Here is a 22,237-nt window from a genome sequence, read left to right as displayed (position 1 = left end):
ATTGCTAATGGTTTATCTAAACTAGAATAATGGTCTAAAGTATTAAAGCTTCAGTTCAATGTCAGCAAAAGCAAATACTGAATTTTTAAACTTATGAATTCAAAGGCAGAAAACTGGATTAATGGCTCTTTAGTCAACAATAAAAACGCAGAAAGGAACATGAAGGTTGGCATTCCAAAGGAGTGGGTAAGCCAAACCTTAGAAAAAGCTAGAAGTCTATTAGAATGCAGTTGAAGATGTAGCAACAAGCAGTAGATAGAAAGCAGTCATGGCTCTATTTTGTATTTCACTTGGCAGGCTGTATCCAGAGAGGATGCATTGACTTATAGCTCTCTATTTATTAAATTTAGATCATTTTTCAGAATAAGGAGTCATACTCTAGCCCATTAGTTCTAAACCATGACAACAGGACCAGCTCAGCATCTGCATTGAATCAGCAGTCTGTCATCCAACTCTGATACCTGGGACATTGTATGGATAGCAGAAATACTGAAAGTGACTATTGATTCAAATGTTGCATTTAATACTATTATGTCACAAAACCATAACGTTTTCATTAATTGGATAATTTAATAGAACAATAATAGTTTCTGCCATGCAATTTATATTTGGTCAACCCTTCTAATTTTTGGAATTGGCTTTTTAAAGGAATACTGTCATGGGAAAAATGTTTTTTTTCAAAACGCATTAGTTAAAAGAGCTTCTCCAGCAGAATACTACATTGAAATCTGTTTTTCAATAACATAAACAGATTTTTTTATATTTAATTTTGAAATTTTACATGGGACTAGCCATATTCTTAAATTCCCAGGGAGGTGCCACAGCCATGTGACTTGTGCTCTGATAAACTTCAGTCACACTTTACTGCTGAGCTGCAAGTTGGAGTGATATTGCCGGGGGTGGGGTAATATCCAGCAGCCAATCAGCAGAACAGTGGGAAGGTAGCAAGATAGCAGCTCCCAGATATCAGATATCAGAATAGCACTCAATAGTAAGAAATCCAACTCCGGCGTGGGACTCCTCCATTTACATGGGAGTAGGAGATGTCTGAAAGCTCAGGCATAATGCCCTGAGATGGCGCCTACACATCTATATTACAAAAAAATAATTTGTTTGGTTCAAGGATATAATTTTAAATGGTAGAGTGAATTATTTGCTATGTAAACAGTGTAATTTAGAAATAAAAAGTATACCATAAAATCATGGCAGTATCCCTTTATGCTAACTGATCATTGCTAACAAAGATTATATATTACAGATTTACACTTTTGACAGTTGCATGCTTCCTACTGTGTGGCAGCAGTTTGGGAAACCATCATTTTGGGAACTAGAATTCATTTTATGTATAAAGCAAGATCCATGCAGAATTGTTTTGCTGAGATGAAGAACTTGACTTGTTCTAAACTCAACCCAATTCAAGGCAGGCCTGATTGCCCAACCAATTACTTATAAGTCAAAGCAAATCCCACAATTAATGGTCCAGCAAATAGTGGAAAGCCATCTCAGAAAAGTAGAAGTTTAAGGCTGCTTCGGCAGCAAAGTGAGGATCAACATTTTGAACACTCCTGCTTTTGTAATGAGAAGTTGTATAGACAATTGTCCACTTTTGAAAATATAATGAACAATCAAGCCTAAGCCAAGATAATAAGAACAGCAATACATTTTCTAGGTAAATAATGTATGGGTAAGAATATGTTATAGCATTAATTATTCAAACTAAATCCTAATGTTGTTCTCGTGAAGTCCTTTTGTAATTACAGCAGTAGCATCAACTAATATGAAACGATGTAAATTGTTTCGTTCGTGTGGCTTTTGATGCCCCTCTAGCTCTGAAAGATACACAATTAAAAGTCTGAATAATCTTTAACTACTTTCTTTGTTTTTCTTTTACAGAAACGGAGGGGGACGCAGTGGTACATTTTGTGCAATCAGTATAATATGTGAAATGCTTCACCACCAGAGGGCAGTTGATGTGTTCCATGCTGTGAAGACTCTAAGGAACAATAAACCTAACATGGTGGATCTCTTGGTACGACTTTCTAATTCTCTAACTGACTATTAATGCTTCATTATCACAGCTTCCAGCCTTGAAAGGAATAGAAATGCTTTACAAAGCAAACAAAAATATTCAGGCTAAAAGAAACATCAGAGACCCTGCTTGAATTCAATGGGATTTACTGGCAGCAGTATTTTTGTCCATTTAACATTATCTTCAAATGTAGATAATAATTATACAATCATTTCAGTCCAGCAAAATTATTATCCCTGATCCCACCAGGTTATGTCATATAGAAAGTCCCTGTTTTGGTGGTTGAAGGAGATAAGCATGTTATTGGGTAAAAGTGAAATGAACACTCAGTGTTCTGTAATTACAACCAGAGAGGTGAGCAGCAGCCAGGAGACATTTATTTGTATTTAAATCAGCTCTTTATTCACGCAGAGTCATTCCTTTGTATCATGCAGTGTTAAAAAATGCTCTTTTACCAGTGGTAAAAGATAGTTTGTCACTTTTTTAAATGGGATCATATTACTGAAATTAAAATTGCTTATGGATAAATAACACTTCAGAGAGTATTAGCTGAAGGACTTTTCTTTTGTAGCTCTTATTTTCTGACCATGAGCATGAACCCTACTAAACTAAAAAATGTGAAGAGTTTATGAAATGATAAAATTGCTTTAATATGGTTTGTTGTATTCCCTGGCCACTCTTCAAGGCAGGGTTCACAAATGCCTTAGTAAAACCAAAGCAGTGAAGGGGGAACATGTTTTCCAGTGCTATATATGTGGGGGTAGCCTTAGGTGTCTGTGCTCTGAAATTAAGGTGCAAAAAAGGCAGATTGTGCTGTTCTTTGCACTTTGCACACTGCCTTCTAAATTGTAAATTACCCCTGGTTAGTTTGGGATAATAGTGTGGCAGTGATAATGAATACAAACACTAAGGGGCTGATTTACTAATCCACGAATCCGAATCCCGAATGGGAAAAAATCGGATTGGAAACAAACATTTTGCGACTTTTTCGTATTTTTTGCGACTTTTTCGTATTTTTTGCGACTTTTTCGTGAATTGTCGCAACTTTTTCGTAGCCGTTACGACTTGCGCGAATTGTTGTGACTTTTTCATAAATCATTATGAAAAAAACGCATTCGGACGCTTTCGATCCATTCGTGGATTAGTAAATTGGCCCCTAAGTAAGGGGAAGATTTATTATTCTGTGTAAAAAAGGGGGGACAAAATTTGCCACACATCGCCAGGCTTTTGCCGTGTAAAAAACAATGTAAAATAACTTACGTAAAATAATAATATAAAATCTGGCGTTCAGACAGCGAACTTCACTATTTATTTTACACAGCTTTTTACACCTTTTTGTCGGAGAATTTCATTTTACACAGCACAATAAATAGGCCCCTTAGAATAACTTGAGAGTACAAAGCTGACCTAATAATTGGTATACTTATAGATTATTGTATTGTATGTGTTTGTGAAAACTGTTACTATGTGCTAGCACATTGAAGAAACACAAAATAAATGTTGTAATACTACATATGTACAGTGGTAGATACTTTAAAAAGCCACTCCATTCACTACTACAGAGAAGTGAGTTTTGCCTCTCTGCCCTTCCTAGTGTTTACTCACTAGACTGTAAACTCTCATTCTGCATATGTAATATCCTACCACACACCATGCTGTATTCATTATAATCCTATTACTCTATATCATTATACTTATCATTTGTTCAAGTACATTTAGCCAGTGTGCTATAACAGGCCTGTTGTTTGCTTCAGTGTTAAATTGACCTTCTATGACAGAGCTTAATCCAGTACCTTAATGCAGGGAATTGAACAGTATTGTTTGGAACAAAAAGCCAAGATCATTAGTTTAAATGAGGATGCAGTCATTTCAATATAATAATGCAGCCACCGTACTGGCGCCAGCCGGAAACAAAATCATTTTTTTCACGTTTAAATACACTATTTTCATAATCTATTTCTGTAATGAATAGATATTTTGTATTTCGTGAAATGTTATTTCATGTGCCAATTTTTAGTTTAGAATTTTTGCTCAAAGTTTTAAAACCGCTAGTTCATTTAGAAAAGAAAGGAACAGGCAGCAACAGTACTGTCAGGTACCAGAGCATTGTTATTTCTTGGCTGTTCTCCAGTAATGTGATCATTCTGATTCTAATAGCTGGCCCGGCAGACAATGGTTAATTCACCGTAATACAATGCGTCCCTGAACCTGCCACCTGTTTGTCATCCTTCTGGAACATTTCAGTATAAACATTGTGGTGTATGAAGTTTTTGTCCTTTACTTTACATATTTTAACTTTTTATTAATATTCATTATTTAAATTGTATTAAGCTGACAGAGATGCAGGACAATTTCCAGTAAGGACACTAGGGCATCTAAATGTATTGGAACATTCCATTTAATTATGAGTGCCACATCCAATCCCAATAATGGAAGCCTTCATCGCCCATTCTGTTGTCACACAATGGATGCTGCTGTGAGCCTCACTGCAGAAGACGCTCTATTCCATTAGCAGGAATTGCTGCTGTTTTACTGTAGAGCAATGATCCCCAACCAGTGGCTCACAAGCGACATGTTGCTCCCCAACCCCTTGGATGTTGCTTCCAGTGACCTTAAAGCAGGTGCTTATTTTTAGATTGCTTGCTTGGAGGCATTTTTGGTTTTGGTTGCAATGAATTTCAGGTGTACTGCCAAACAGAGCCATATGCAGGCTGCCAGTCCACATAGGGGGGTTCCAAATAACCAATCACAACCCTTATTTGCACCCTGAGAAACCTTTTTATGCTTGTGTTGCTCCCCAATTTGACATTTTAATGTGGCTCATGGGTAACAAAGGTTGGGGACCTCAAGGGGCACATTTACTAATCCACGAACATCGGAAAAGCGTCAGAATGCGTTTTTTTTCGTAATGATCAGTATTTTGCGACTTTTTCGCGAATTTTTCGAGCACTCAATACGAGTTGTAATGGCTATGCAAAAGTCGCGACAATTCACGAAAGTCATAATGGCTATGAAAAAGTCGCGACAATTCACGAAAGTCATAATGGCAATGAAAAAGTCGCAACAATTCACGAAAGTCATAATGGCTATGAAAAAGTCGCGACAATTCACGAAAGTCATAATGGCTATGAAAAAGTCGCAACAATTCACGAAATTTGTAATGGCTATGAAAAAGTCGTAACGGTTATGAAAAAGTCGCGTCAATTTAAGAAAAAGACGAAAAAATAGCAAAAAATAAGAAAAAGTTGCAAAATGTTTGTTTTCCAATCCGAATTTTTCTCATTCGGATTCGGATTCGTGGATTAGTAAATCAGCCCCCTAGTAAAGAAGAATGTAGATGCACTCTAGTGATCACTCACACCCTGTAGGAGTGCAGCAGAGGTAAGGTAAGCATTGTGTCTACCTAAATGTAGAAATGAATGCTAGCATCTGTCAAATCTATAGGTTTTATGGGGAAAGTATGTGTTATGATTATACGAGCACCTGAGCACCAATCTCTGCTATTAACTTAAAGGTAGCCAACGTCCTCCCAATCTCCAATCCATTATTTACTTTGGGAATGCTTTCCAGAGGAGTGGAATATCTCTCTTCCAACGTACACATTATGCACCATGGAGCAACACCACAGATGTTATAGGACTTCATTTTACCTGTAACTTTTATTTAAAGATTAAAACTCTCAAATGGCCATTTTATTGGACACCCCAGGGATCCCCTGAGTTGGGAATGGTGGGAGTTACAACACAAATACACATACAAATGTATATAGGTATATATATCCTCATCCAGCCTATTCAGAAGGATAACAATACCTATATGTTCAGTTTCTTATTTTTTTCAGCAAGAACCATCAAATACCATTCATTTTTTTCTCCTGCAGAGGAAAATTAAAAATTAAATTGCATTGCAAAATATGTATGAATCGGTATATTCTGAAATTGATTTCTCTGGAACGAGATTGTAAAGCAGATATTCATTATTTAAAGGAAAACTAAAAAATCTTATATGTTGTAAAGGACAGTTGAATCCTATACAAAGCTAAACCCCATCATACCTGGCAGGTCTTTGCGTACAACACACAGGCAGACAAAAATGAAAATCACATAAAAGTAACATGCAACAAGGCAGTTTTGCTAGGTCCTGTTACTGTATCATTGGCTTCTGCCGAGTTATAATTGGATTTTACCACTTTGCAGAAACACAGAGCTGCATTTCTTTTTCCAGATGAATTAAGGTTTCCCTGGCAGACACAAAAAAATGTCATCAAATGTGTTTATAATCATGTGTTCTTGAAGGATTTGGATTGCAGCAAATGAATGGCTAGCATGTGTCATATCTATAGGTTTTATGGGGGAAGTATGTATTGATTATAAAATATTCAATATTTTGCTCCCTATGAAATCAAGTGTAAAAGTAATATGGATGTATGTAAATCTTTATTTATATAGCACTACTTATGTACTCAGCACTGTACAGTAGAACAATAATTGAATACAACAGGAGGTTATTACAATAATAGATAAATACAAAATATGAGAATACAAATAAAAAGGTATGGTTGTATAAGTTATGAATCAAAGAGACAAGAGGATTGAGGTCCCTGCCCCGTAGAGCTTACAATCTAAATAGAGCTTACAATCTAAATATAACATGCTTTACCAGAGAGTAAGCAGCTCTTGCAATCATTTTTTGCTGTGTATGGCAAAAAAATTAAACAAGCTAAAAGCTTATGAGTTCATGTAGAAAACAATGTCCTATATTTATATATATTGACAATGGGTAAGAGCAAAGGACCACTTGTATTTGTTTAGCTGAATAGGATAGGCAATAACTATCTTATTCCTATTAGAATCCAGTTTGTGTTTAGTGGCCCAATGATTGCCTATGTGTAAAAAAAAAATCCCAGTTATTATAAAGTGCTCGATACAGGACAGCTGAAACCTATAACACCTCTCACCACTCTGTATCTATAGCATTCCAGTATTGTCAAAGCCTGGCAGACCTGAAACCAAGCATTTTTGAAACTCTGAAGTTCTGACTTTCCACTCAGTATCGCAAGTGTTTCCCCATGCTGCGCCTGGTTGGCCGATACCTCCTACACCTGCTAAACAGTCTCATCAGCCAAAAACAGCATCAATGTTTTTAATGACCAGTCATGTTATTGCACTCTAGCGCTCAGTGTAAAAGTCTGAAAAGTATAGTCATGGCGCTTAATACATATCAGAACATAATGTCCTTAGAATCTGCTCTGTACTTTTCTACATCTCCGCACACCTGTATACTATCCCACCCCAGCTGTAATGAGAACATAAATATTTTGATGGTGCTGCTTACTTAATGCAAAAAATTTGCTGCGTAAGGAAACATTCAGGCATGAGCGGGTCATTTATTTGTTGGTCATTTCATTTGTTGGAGAAACTCTGCAAATTTCAGTTTTATGTTTGCTGAACATCATTAAGCAGTAAACGTACATTTGCTACATTCTAGCAAAAATATTCTGTAGACTTTTTACACTGGAATGTGCAACCATTCAGGTAATTTATAATGGAACTTGGGAGAAATACTTTGAGAAATGAATATTTTTGACCTCAAGCTTTTATCTTTACTTTCCTTAACTGTTATTAGTACAAGTATGGGATCCGTTATCTGGAAACCCATTATCCAGAAAGTTGCGAAGGCAGCCTCCCATAGACTCCACAAATACTGTAATTCTAATGATTAAAAAATTATTTAACTTTTCTTTGTAATAATAAAACATTAAAGGTATAGGATCTGTTATCTGGAAACTCATTATCCAGAAAGCACAGAATTACAGGAAGTCTATCTCCCACAGACTCCACTTTAAGTATACTAAAGTTAGGGAGATCCAAATTACAGAAAGACCCCTTATTTAGAAAACCCCAGGTCCCAAGCATTCTGGATAACAGAGGGCTGATTCACTAAAGGTCGATAAGTTTTATCGCACGCTTTTTTGCATTAAAATAGACGTGAAAATGAAAATTTGACCACACGATAATAGTCTTCGCGACTAAAATAACGCAAGCAGCATCGCGCGTAAATTAACGCAAGTATGCTTTTAGTGAATCGTGTGTATAGACGCGAAAAATTAGACATGATCAGGTCTCTAACCTGTACCTTGAACTTGATTGGAGGCAAAACAATCCTATTGGGATTAATTAATGTGTTAATGTTTTTTTAACCATGCTATGACACAGTGTTCGGAGATTGGCTGATTGCCGCGTCAATGTTACTGAGTCCTGCCCGGTTTTGAAACTTGGCAGAAGGTTTTGACCCGGACAGCCCTTCTGAAAACCCGGCTGTCTGGGTCAAAACCGGACAGGTGGCAACTCTAGTCAGCAGTAAAAATGACTGATATGTGAGAACAGAAATATATACAGAATTCCTCTTGCTTCCAAAAGTGTGAAACTAGTAATGTAATGAAGTTACTAAGTAGTGAAACTAGACTGTCTAATTAGTATCTTTTCTTCTTTTGTGTCTTGCAGGATCAATACAAGTTCTGCTATGAAGTGGCGCTGGAATATTTAAATTCCGGATGAATGCACTGATGATACCAATAAGCAAAAATAATTTGAAAAACTTTCACCTCCATCTCTGCTAGGAACAATGCAAATTGTTCCTTGATTTTTGTGTATATAAAATGAGACTTCAATGTTCTGCTTATTTGGCTTTTGTATAATTGGCTCTTTTAGGAGCTGAAGAGAAGTGTTTTGGAAACTGCTTGCACTGCCTTTTTCCCACAGTCATGCTGCTTTTTCTTATTTTTTTTTTGACCCGGATGCATCTTGAAGTTTCTGGATTCCATATCCGCAAATTGCAAGGCGCCAGAGAGGAGCAGCATTTTGAGGTGGCAAAAGAAAGAGCACAATGACATTCTTCTGAAGGAATTTGTACTCTTCAGTTGTCCGTTTGTTTTTGTTGTCGTCATAACTGCAGTAGTGTTACATTTTGTTCTGTGAAAAATGCAGTCCAGCACTATGACAAAAAGTTTGGTTATATTTGTACCCCAATATGGTTGAAATGAATCATGATATATATGTATTTTATCTGTTTTAAACTGCATTTTACCAGGCCACCTTTTTTATTACAATTACTTTATTTGTATTATTTCAGAGAAACAAAGATAATTAATTTGCAAAAAAAGTGCAGGATAAATAAAAAGTCTATCCCAAATTTGCTGATGTGTTTATGGTGTATATTATAGGCAACAGTTTATTTATTAAACTTTAAATATTTTTATATGTGTGAAATCGACAATCATTTGTAACACTGTTGCTTCGGAAGAAGAAAACCGGAAATATCTGGGGGGAGAGTGCTGAGCTCTCTATAGACTGTATGGCTCCTAGATACAGTACATATATACTTACATGAATGGCTACATATTATTCCATTTTAGCCTTAAAGGTCTTCCCTTTTAGGCAAGACTATTGGTGAAGAAACATGCTCTGAACAGAGCAGATTGCTACACCTTTTGACATGTGACTCCCTCATTCAAAAATGTGATATAGTGGGCAGAACTGAATTTACAGATGCCTTGTGCCGATGCCTAGGAACATTTCACAGGCTGTCCATCTTTAAAGCTTAAGGCTGTCCATAGTGCATAACTTTGTACTTTTTAACATTGAACCCAATTTTCTATTTGGTGCCCAAATAGAAACAGTACTTGCTATGCTCACCTCCAGGTCATTAATAAACAAGTTAAAAAGCAAAGGACCAAGGACTGACCCCTGCGGTACTCCACTAACAACACTGGTCCAATTAGAAAATCTTCCATTTACAACCACTCTTTGTACTCTATCCTTCAGCCAGTTCTCTATCCAATTACAAATATTATGTTCTAGGCCAATATTCCTCAATTTTATCATCAACTTTCTGTGTTGTACTGTATCAAACACTTTAGTAAAGTAGATCACATAACCTTCATGGTAAGAGATAGAAATTATTCTTTTGTAACGGATGCCAACGGGGAAAATTAATTTTGCCCAAAATAAGAACCTTATTGAGGAATTTGTTTTCAATTCCACGTTTGGTCTGGTCTTGAGATAAGACATCATGCTTCCACAGCCAAGTCTACCAAGTAGACACATATATAAAGTGAATATTGAAGGTCAGTTGGTTTATATAGTACATACATATGAATGCCCCAACTCTGTTGGCTCTGTTCATTTGTCATAATTCAGATGGAAATGTAATTTCCGTATTCTGCTTTTCTGTGATTTAAGGGCTTATTTAGGAAAACAAATGCAGAAATGCAGTAACCCATTATTATGTAATTTCCAGATCAGCTGATGCTTTCTGCAAATGCCATTATTATTTGCCGTGATTCCAGGACACATGGCTGAAGGTGTTCCACATTGGGAAGCATGCAGTTAATAGAGCTGGTGTTGGGCTATTCGCCAAAACTGACCAACTTGACATAATTTTGCTTTGATTATGGCTACCTTTAGCCATTAATAATGCTAAAATTATGTAATAATAAGGATAGGATAAAAATAAAACTCTACCCATCTACCAATCAGCAACAAACCAAATTTTATTTCAGGAATTCAACTTTTGACTAGTGTGAACTTTCAAAATTATTAAAGGTACTTGTGGCACCACTCACCAAAAAAATAGGGTCCATGTGTCACTCAAAGGAAAATATGCAGCCCAATTGAATCTGTTTTATGGTGACATGAGGGTGCAATTATGATCTAAATGCATCAGCCGCAATTGCATTAGAATTAGAAACTGATACATTGTGGGTACAAAAGTTGGCGATTGTGGTGTAAAATTGCACTTTGCACACAGCAGTAAGTAAATGAGCCCTATAATCTCCTAGTAGCACAAAATCTACTAAAAAATGAACAATAAATGAACCCATAAATTAGAGGAGGAACTGTTATAACTACCTTATGAGTAACAAATGGTATATCCTATTATTATGGGACATGTATTCTAAAAATCTTTCACCTCCTAATATGAAATAGGACATAGATGACAGAGAGATGCATTTAGCAATGATTGTGGGTGAATTTGGGATGTTATGGGGAAATACCATTATGATTAGTGTGGGCACACTTAAGAAGGAGGATTGGGCTACATGTCAGCATACATAGCAACCAGGGTGTAATTTGTGAGTGTCACCTGTGTGAACTGAGGGTCACAGAAAGAAAGGGGGGTGCTTCTTGGGAAGAAGCTGAAGGTGGGTGGTGTCTCCAAGAGCAAAATAATGGTGTAGAGCTTATTAATATTGTTATTAGTAAAAGGATAATGCAACTTTCAATCAACCACATTTATTGTCCTCTCCCTCAGACCCTTTCCTAGCCTTTAGCTACTACAGCCCACGCCCCCAAACCTTCATTTTTTTTTTTTTTAAAACATTTTATTGAAGTTTTGCAATAAACATGTAGGATGACTAATGACAAATTATTTAAATGTAGGTTGTAGGTTGTCACATTCAACAGTTTGTCCTTCAAAAAGATAAGAAATGAAGAAAATAGAATGCTTACAGAGAAACAAAATAAGTAATAGAGAAAAACAAAACAAATTAACTAACTATGCCCAGTGGATAAACTATAAAAAGAAAAGAAAAGTTTCCTAGAGAGCAAAATCAAGGATAATTTTGCTTATATGTTCATGAATTCCCCCAAACCTTCAAGCTTCACCCCCACATATTTGTTCTTAGCTAGCTCCACCAGCTCAGACCTCAGCTTCCATGCCTCAGACTCTTGTCACACCTGCCCCTCCCAATTTCTACACTTTACTCCACTCTTTTATGTCTACACCAATGACTAATTTCAGTAGAATAGGACAAATAAGTCAAATTATTGTAAGGTTGGTGTTCATCTGGTGATCTTTCTTCCAACATCAGTCAGGTTTAAAAATGTTCATAATTTTAATAAATCACACCAGTAAATACACACTGTGGCCCAAAAGAAAAAGGAATTGCACCTTTATTTAAAAAAAGTGTATAAAAAAAGAGTGTATACAAAAACATATGTCGTATCCTCTTCTGGTTTGGCCTTCAACCAGACAATACCTCTTGAAATGGTTGTTTTTTTCTGTTGATGGACAAATCGTACTTTTTAAACAAGCATTTTGCGGTAAGCTTGGTTGTATGATTAGGATTTTTTTTTTAATTCTGTGTGTGTATGGCCAGCAGCTTCCCAGTGAATCCATACCTGCTGAAAAATTTCTCTTGTCACTATTCATATTCAAGTACATTAGCCCCTACACCACCAAGTTCATTCATCAACATCCAATCCATAGGCTTTAAACTACCTAAAGCACTGGCCTAGAGAAGGAGGTACTGTAGTTATTGTTGCTTTATAAGGCCCAGCTGCTATTAATAAATGTAGGTCATGTATAATAAACATTGGAAAAGAATCCCATCAAAAATATCAGTTATAATCCACCAAAATGAGATGCAGAAATTCATAATGAATATAGTGGTTCAAAATACTCCATAGGCTGATTACTCATCCTAAACATTTTAACTTTCACCTCCAAAATAAATTATTTTCCCACAAACCTCATTACTCAAAGCAAGCCAGTCACTGACAGGGATATTGCTGGGAGAGAAAAAGCGAGCCAATACTTTGTTATGATCTATGTTAAAACTAGTTTGTAAAACAACTCAAGATTGTACCACTCATTCCTGTGCCTGTTCTCAAAATGTATTGTCTTTGTATTTAGTGATTTAGTGAGTTATGGTATGTTTGTTTAGGTATTGAAACTTTCAGTAATGCTATGCCTTCATTGCAGAATCTCCTCATACTAATGATGTTCCATATAATAGGTTGTTGCAGAATTGAAAAAGCTGCAAAATCGCAACCAGATTTTCAAATGTCCAGAATTGTCATTTTTAATGTAAATGCACTGAAAAAGCAGTCAATTACTGAAGAGTTAAAGCTACATGTATACTTAAGCTGACCATAGATAGTCTATTGTTCACTGTTTTTGTACCATAACCATGGCCATCCTGTTGATATCTGGTTGGAGCACAGACAGATTTAAATAGGGCTGACAGATCATGGCAGGCAATGACTGCATCAGCCCATGGACTGAGTCCCTCTAAAAATGTCCCTAATGTTATCTGATAATTGGATAGGGACCAGACATTAAGGATCAGCCCATTTTTACCTACCACCTAGATGGCAAAGCAGGCAAAGAATTGCAAGTTTAGTAACTTAGCACCAAGGACGGAGGAAAGTTGAACAACTTAAATCACCACACTCCAAATCAGCAAAAGTCTGCGGAGTCCTGGCATTTAGCAGTGGTGCCAGCAGATACCAAGTTATCACAGAAACCAAGACTGATGTCACTATGTCTCAAATCAAGATAATAACAGAGGCTTGGGAAAGTAAATATTATTATGAATGAAAAGTGGTATTTATCAATGAAGTAATGTATATTTCTAAAGTTCAAAATATCACGCTGATTTGCAATGGTATTTGCATTTATATTAAATTTGCCCCGTCTTGGTAACTAATGTATCTTTCTTTATAGATACTGTCAAATTTATTTCAAGACAACAGAGGTCACCACATATGATATCTTCATTTCTCTCTGGAAAGATTAATGCCTCCTACAGAGCTAATTTCAGGGGAGAATTGTACAGCTTGGCATTTAAGCACTTAATGTATTGCCATTTAGTTATGTTTGGAAGGCAGGTGATCCATCTTAACTAGTTATTTATCAGTGAAAGCTTTTATCAGAAAATAAACTTTGTAGAACTGCAACTCCAGAATGAATAACTACAATAAAAACTGATGCCATGGCATCTAGGTATGGACAGTTTTAGGTTAGGGCATTTGACCAGCAAGCAAGGGAGCCCTGGATTTTAGAAAAAGGGTAACTTTATTGGGTATCAATTTTCAGTATCTCCTGCAGGGATGATGAACAACAAAATCAAAATGTGTAATTCCCCTTTTATTATAAGACTTCAATGTAGTGTTTGATGTGGCCTCTGTGTATAACTGAAATATTTCTATTTATAAATGAATGCCTGTTTATGGCGGTTCCTTTAAAATATTATGTATCCATGTTGAAAGGCAAAAAAGGTTGTCCATTAGATCTTTTTTATTTTGTCACTTTTTAATTGACTCATCTTTATCTAGTACATATAAACATTTTGGTTTTATTGCAATGAGTTTGCCATCTGCTCATTTGTCTGCAGACAGTGCGATCCCATCTAATTGAGAAAGCTCTGCTTACAAACTATATTGCCTCAAATTTTTTATGTGCAAAGATTATGGTTTTGCATATTTTTAAAAATATCAACTTTCACACTACAGTATAGCTGTTACTTGGAACAGGGCGTCATACACAATTAAAAGTTAAAAAATATTAAAAATGCAGAAGTGCTAAATAAAAATAAAGGAGACAGGTATTTTGTCATGTCAATGGCTTTTTAGCAACAAAGACATAAAGGCTAAACTCTACATTCCACAATACTACTGTGTACTGGAAACAAATCTTTCATGGGGAGGCGGTTTCACCAGATAATGTTTCACCAGAATTGGGTTCCATTTACAGTATTTGGAACAGAAAGATCGATCTGGATTATCCCCTGCTGCCCAATAAATGTCAGCTGTCTCCCAAAGACATTAAAAAGGTCATATGCTAAAATGATACATTAGCATCAGTTTCAGATGAAACAGTGGGGAATCATCATTTTAACTAATTCAATATTTCTGTAATTTGTTACCACTTTTCCAACCTCCATTTTGGCACTCTGTAGACATTCTTTGCTTTATCACTACCAGAAGTTCTTTGCATCAAATAACTGACCCGCCTGGCAGTTGAAAAGAATACCAATAACACATCGCATGTATTCTGGCCTATATAGTGTTCTGAAAATAACATTTCCAAAATTCAATTAACACACTAAGGGCCAATTTACCAATGTTCAAATTCAAATTTTTGCCTCAGTTCAAAATACATTTTGCACTAAAAGTCTCAAATGCCAAATTCCTTCATCTAAAAGCTTGCGAGTTCATGTATGAGAAGAGTGTAAGTGATTTTTTCATTTTTTTTTCTTTTTGCAAGTTTTAGACCACTGAAAATGATTAGATCTTTTTATATTACAGTTTAAATTAATATGCACCTGAGTTTGGTAAGTTTTAGGGTTTATTCCATTTAGAAAAAAAATTACAGATTGGAATTTTGATTCCAGTTTGATTTCATTCAGTGACCTGACTGATTGAAAACTATTTACAACCCATCCTAATAAACATTAATTACTTTTATTATCTTCACAAATGATCGCTTCTCGACCTTTTGGCTAAGATTAAGTGTAGTATCAAAAGAGAAACACTTGGTCCTCTGGCCTTTAGGTTGCCAGGCGGAAGCTTGATGAAAGCGAAGGAGCAGTGTTCCCATAAGGGGAACTTTGCACATGCACCTTCTGCCTAATCATGCTTCACTTCCTTTGCCCCAGCCATTAGCGGGAAGTTTTTTCTTTTTTTCTTTCCAGCTGCCAGCTGGAGCCTTACCAAGGCAATCAATGGCATTGCACCCACACACCTCAGCACCTTTTTTGTGTTTGATTTGTGCACCCTGGATGGGTGTCTTAGTCCTTTGGGCTTGGCCCCAGGCCAAGACATGCAGACTCCCTCTAGCTGCAAGGCGAAGGGGAGTCCAACGACCTGGTGGGGCTTACCCTAGCTTCGGCATAGGTGGACCCATCCGCCCATGCTGCACGTTAGCAGATGCCTTGGACACATGAGCATCGGAGCCCATGCCTTCGGGTAGGACTCACAGGCGATGATTCAATATCATCTGTAACTTCCTAATTTATTGCTTCTCTCTGATCTAACAGTATAAATGGTGTGCCATTACAGTGTTTTGCTGACAAAGAGGCCTTAGATCTCTGAAAGCTTGCAATGTATTTTTATTGTTAACCAATATAGGTATCATTTCTACAATACTCTTGTATTTTTGTGTTTTTTTTAGTAATATTCTCCAAGCATTTCACAGGAACTATGAGCAATTAGTCTAATGGATAGTATACATCTATAAATGTTATCAGTGTTGCTTTGTTAAACATTACATGTTTGAATGGAATACTGGTAACTTTGCTACATGCTTTGTTGGGGCAAATATTCTAGTTACCTGCAAAATTAATGTACAACATTAAGCTTTGGATTATTTCTTTAAGGCATAAGAAGCATAAGAAGGGAGCAAATGGAATTCTAGTAACATATTGTTATAAATTGGTGCTATATTGTCCAGGAGCTTATCTTCTGAGACAACAAATTAGGTCAGGAGTAGAGTGTACTTCGTTCATTGATTTGATTCTAGATTATCTAAGCACATGCTTTGTGTAGGGGTCTGGGTGTTGGTATAAATGCAAAGTAAAACCACATCAGATTCACAATGAGAAGAACGATAATCACTTTCTTAAAACAAGCTGATGCTTCTTCATATTGTGGTACAATAAACAGATGGTGTAAGATGCATTATCCTATTACATGTGTGTTTGAAGGCTATATAAAGAATTGGTCAAATACGCTGCAATATGTTTCTCATTTTTTTTGGAAATGTGATTGCCATGGAAAGCTGGTTCTGACTAAAGATGAGCCAAGCATGGATTCGTAGCGAATTTCCGCATTTCGGCATTGGCAAATTGTTTCGCAAAACTTCTGTGAAAATTTGCTGCGGAATTTTTTGTTTGTCACACGTCAAATTGCCCGTGGTCGCATAAAAAAAAAGGCGCGGTCATGTAAAAAAAGTGTTGGAGACAAAAAAATGGTGCAGCAATTGCGTTTTGCTAATTTTTCACCATTTTGCAACTTTACTTGCCATTTTCGCGAATTTTATGGTGAAGCGAGACGGGACAGATGCGCTCATCACTAGTTCTAACTTTAGATGAAATGTAGCAGACAGCCTTCCTCCAAACATGACCTATTTGCAATTATGCTTGAATGCTTCTTCCCAGGTCTGCAACAGCGTTTCCATTGTCAGCCAGCAGTACAGAAAATAGCAAGGAATCCACAAATATTGCTTTGAATAACATTTTAAAAAGTGTGAAAGGAAGAATAATGTTTGTGGAAACGATTGTTAAATTTAAGTACACGTATAGGACCTCTTATACAGAAACCCAATTTCCAGAAGGGTTAAATTATAGGAAGACCATCTCCCATAGAGTCCATTTTAAGTAAATTCATTTGACTTATTTTTTTAATTAACTGTCTTTTCTCTGTAATAATAAAACAGTATAGGTATGGGACCTGTTATCCAGAATCCTCAGGGTTTGCCAGATCAAAGTTCTTCCATAATTTGGACCACCATAATTTAAGCCTAGTAAAAAAAAAACATTTACTAATTTAAATAAATTTAATTAAATAAACCCAACTGAATTGTTTTCCTTCCAGTAAGGATTAATGATATTTTACTTGGGATCAAGGAAATCATTTTTGTGTGTCAGAAATTTGATTAAACACCATCCCCTAATTCAAAGCTTTCTTGATAACAGGTTTCCGGATAACAGATCCTATACCTGTACCTTGTACTTGATGGTAACTAAGCTGCACGACTTTATGTTGGTTGCAAAACAATCCTATTGGGCTTATTTAATATTTTTGTTTCCTGTAGGTTTAATGTATAGTGATTTAAATTACAGAGAATATCCTTATGCAGAAAACCTGAGGCCCAAGAACAGATCCCATTATCGCCTGTATGAAAGCGCTAGTGCAAATTGATAGCAGAGATTGTTAGTCAAAATCACCATCAAGCCATGTTGACTTGGAACAGATTTACTAAGGGTAAGAACCCATGGAGCAGTTTAGTCACCAGCAATAGATCTCTACTATTGCGGGCAATAAACCACTCCGAAAAGGCTTTCCACTGGCAACAATATGAGTCATGGGTGGAAAGCCCTTTGCATCGCTTCGGTAATCTGAAGTCATGTGAAGTTTTCTCCTGCAGGCAATGTCAGAAAAGGACATTGAGGGCTTTCCACCCTATCACAGACGACTTAACCGCTCCATGGGTTTTTACCCTAAAAGACCACCTAATTTTTCGGATAACTAGCAATGAAAGAATGACCTCCCTCATATTTTAACAGCTCTGGAGAAACTGTAAGAAGAGATTTGCAAGTTGTCAAAAACATATGTAACACTGTATTGGCACACTCCCGTAGAACAGGGTCACACTCACTTTTCTTGGCTGTTACCCATGACAATCCAGAAGCCCTGAAACCTTTTTGCTTATTGAAAGATACAGATAACTGAAGTTTACAGGGCAGTGCCTCCACCTAGTGGGCTCTGAGGAGTACACAGGGAAATGTCACTAGGAAAATAATCACACACAGTTTGCAGCAAACAAACTTTAAATAAGAGTAAAGAAACATAACAGGCATCTGATACAAATAATATTCCTGCACTGAGGACACTAACAGATAAAATACTATCTAACTAACACAGTCCTTTAACTATCACAGTCCCAGAAGGGATTAGAGAATGCAAAAAGTTTAATGCAAAATGTCCCTTCCCAAGAAATCTTATACCCCAGGCCCTTCCCCCAAAGTCTCCACCCCCACGTACCAGGTACATGAACAACACCTGTCCTGACACAGGGGCCACACAATTGTATCCTTGCTAGGTGCTCTCAGAGGCAGACACACTGGAGTTTATAGGCATCTCAGCAATGCAGACTCTTCACAGTGGCACCGGCCCCCTTATGGATCTCTAGCAGCTTGGTAGGGAACATAATGGGCTCTTTGAACAGCTGGTCCTCTAGGCCTTACCTAGTGGCTGAGCTCAACACTGGTTAAAGAAGAATCCTGTCTGATCTCCTGGACAGTCCCTTTCACACTAGTTCTGGCTGGAATTAGGCCCAAAATTTCACTGCAATCCATTTTATTTTCATATCAGTCAAATATTTGTAGAAAACCTTTGTTGTAAAGACAATTTGTAAACATACTTGAACAATTGGCTTTTTCCCAGTCACTCAACATCTGTGTCCCATGTTGAGCTGAAATCATAACAATACAGAAATCTAAGGTACACAAACTGGTTGCAACTTGCTGAATGTAGCTCAACTGAGAATAGCATAGGTGATATAAAAACCAGAAAAAAGCTGTTAACTTATAAGCATCTAAAGTTCTATTTTAATAAATTCGAGCATGGCTGAGCTCCTCTGAATGAAATGCAGGGTCCATCACATTTGTTACAGGATGAGATGACAATCAATTGAATTACCAATAAATATGTTCTGCTTCAAACCAGAAGCCGGCACATGCTGAATAACAATGAATCTTAAACACACTTTCCTAAATACTGCTAAGTCTCTTGAAGAATTGAACTGGGGAGCTATGAAAATTGTAATATACACTATGTGAACATAATTTACAATGTAATGAAAGTTTGAAAAATGATATTTTGCAAGGTGTACCTGATAGAGAAAATAAGCCCGCTGGAAAATGGTTAGAAGTCTGATAAATGCCGAACAGCGGCTGCATTGATAGATTCATGTATTCAATACTCTATTGCTAATGGTGGAGAATCTTTTAAAAATGTACATTTCTGAAATTTATGATTTGCCGTATAATACATTCAAAGGGCGATATATTTCCACAATAATATTAGAGTGTAAATGATGGGTCTTACACTTGCCTAGTTATACATTATTCAGGTCTCATTATTAAATAAAAGGCATGAGTCATCTTCTCCTTATTGGTTATAATAGGAAACAAAAGAACAACTCAACCTTGGGATGTTTCAGTGCAAAAATAGTGAACAGGAAATTATTCATGGTGCAAGAATGGCACAGATAACAAGAAGTTGCCTAAAATACAGATTTTATTCATTGAAAGGGCAGTATATTTCTATTATAAATTAACTGTAAGGAGCACTATGTGTAAATCTGCAGAACCAGTTGGACTAGGTTGGCTAAGGAGCTGCATTGTTAACTTTAAGGGCTACAATGCTTGTTTAATATTTCCTTTTGTGGTAATAAATACTTCGTACTGTATACTGGTGTATACTGGTGCAATTCCAAGGGATAACCGAGGATACAAACTTGAGTAATATTGCTTTAATTTAAATTCACTGCATGCTGCCTCTTTCAAAGGCTGTAAAGGGGAACCGGCAGGATAGGAACCAAACCTGCAACTAGGCGGACCTGCTTAAGAACTGAAGCCTGTCTTTGCTTATGTGAATGCAGGGCTGTGATTGGCTACTCCTCCTCCTAGTGTGCTGTTGGCAAGGACCATAGGACATGCTCACCCCTGACTTGGGCAGGGCCAAATACCTGCCCTCCTTTGCCCAAAACTACTGGCCTAGAAATAATAACCACGTACAGCTTGTCCTTCGTTGGAAATTATATTGGCCACAGCTTAATTACATGAAATAAGCAATAAAAATACATAATCATAAATATAAATAACAAGTACATAATAACAGTGTTAACAAGTATATTACAGCAATTGTTGCATCGGGCTTCCCTTTCTTTTAGCCCAGATTGAGACAAGCACCATATATCATTAATAATTTCTGTAACATTGCAAGATCGGGGGGGGTTAAATATGATATACATCTTTTTAAAGAAGTATGCTAGTTAAAGGGTCAGTATAGCCCCTTTTTCAGCATTAATTCAGTTAATAGGGCTTGTGCTAAACATACTTTTAATTATTAAATATTTTTGATTTTTATTTCTCACACCAAACAGGGCAAAAATCTGCCATTGAAATTCATTCTACTTACTGTCAGTACAAACAAAATTGAACCAAATCTCCAGTTCACTAAAAAGTTTTGTATATAAGGATATCCTTAGCTAAAAGCCTAAAAAGGCTTCAGATGTTGGAAGGGAGGGGTTTGTTTATACAGAGGGTGTCTCAGTAGACTGATTATTTTGGTTTTTGGACAGGAAGTAGAATCCCACTATATTTACTTTTAGTTTCCCTGTTTAGTGCAATAAATAAAACTATACATAACTAAAATAATAGTATAAATAAGCCTTTAACTGTTATAGTATATTACTAAAGTATTGCTCCACTTTGACCCATAACCTGTTGCTAGCATGATATGTCAAGCTGAGTATAATCACTGGAGCAAGTTTTACTCGATATTTAGTCTCATTGGCTGGTTCCTCTATCTCAGTAAAGGATGGAATGATTAGTGTATTTGGTTCTTTTAAGTTCATCATTCCAAATGAGTAGCATGGGTGGCAATAAAGAAATAACATTTTCTGGTGATTGCAGGGATAGGACTGGCTACATGTATTTTATAAGACGATGGAAGAATGCGCTGTAGAAGGTAAAGGGTTTTTTCACCTTAAATGAACTAATATTATAATAGAGAGTAATATTCTGATACAATATGCAATTCGTCTTCATTTTTTTATCATTTGTGGTTTTTGGGTTATTTAGGTTTTTGTTCAACAGATCTCCATCTTGGAATTTTAAACAGCCCTCTGGTTGCTAGGGTCCAAATCACCCTAGCAACCAGGCAGTGGTTTGAATAAGAGACTGGAATATGGATAAGAGAGTATCCGAATAGAGAGATAAATAATAAAAAGTAACAATTACAAAACAGTTGAAAAGTTGCTAATAATTGGCCTTTCTACAAAATACTAAAAGTTAACTTAAAGGTGAGCTACCCCTTTAAAAAATTTCTTTGGCAAAATATTTTAGATACCGTACTGTAGGAAAGTTAGCTATAATCTAAAGTAGAAATATTACAGAAATAACAAAGGAGTCATGCTATTAATGTTTCTTTTTTGTTTCTTCCATATTGTTTTCTTGTACTCTGCAGAGTGTAGTGAATCACAACACATGAACTATAAGAATAAAGAGAAGAATCAACGAACCTAGCTAATGTGCCTCAGGCCAGCTTTTTATTATTTTTAAGATTTGGGACAAGGCAATTTAACTTTATTGTTAGGTTTACAAGTCTGCACAAGAACTTTGTGAAACAAGTTGTTTTTTTTAAACAGAATGCGGCACGCACACACATATACAGTACATATGTACAGGTATGGGACCCATTATCCAGAATGCTCGGGACCTGGGGTTTTCCAGATAAGGGGTCTTTCTGTAATTTGGATCTTCATACTTTAGGTCTACAAAAAAATACTTCGAAAATTAAATAAACCCAATAGGATTGATTTGCCTCTGATAAGGATTAATCACAGTACAGATATGGTACCTGTTATCCAGAATGCTCGGGACCTGAGGTATTCTGGGTAAGGAATCTTTCCGTAATT

The 22,237-nt window shown here is 36.4% G+C and overlaps 1 protein-coding gene across 1 annotated transcript in view; it reads left to right on the top strand.

Moving 5' to 3' along the window:
- Window positions 1-9,284, top strand: part of ptprm (protein tyrosine phosphatase, receptor type M) — a 431,502-nt gene extending 422,218 nt beyond the window's left edge. Inside the window, exons 32-33 of the mRNA XM_031903767.1 lie at window positions 1,894-2,029; window positions 8,533-9,284. Of these exons, the coding sequence (XP_031759627.1) occupies window positions 1,894-2,029; window positions 8,533-8,586 (190 nt within the window). The 3' untranslated portion in view covers window positions 8,587-9,284. The remainder of the gene's footprint in view (window positions 1-1,893; window positions 2,030-8,532) is intronic.
- The last annotated feature ends 12,953 nt before the right edge of the window (window positions 9,285-22,237 follow it).

This window comes from Xenopus tropicalis, chromosome 6 (assembly GCF_000004195.4).
Source record: "Xenopus tropicalis strain Nigerian chromosome 6, UCB_Xtro_10.0, whole genome shotgun sequence".
In the NCBI taxonomy this organism is placed as follows: domain Eukaryota; kingdom Metazoa; phylum Chordata; class Amphibia; order Anura; family Pipidae; genus Xenopus; species Xenopus tropicalis.
The sequence above is the reverse complement of the archived record's forward strand: the minus strand, read 5'-3'. Positions and strand labels throughout refer to the sequence as shown.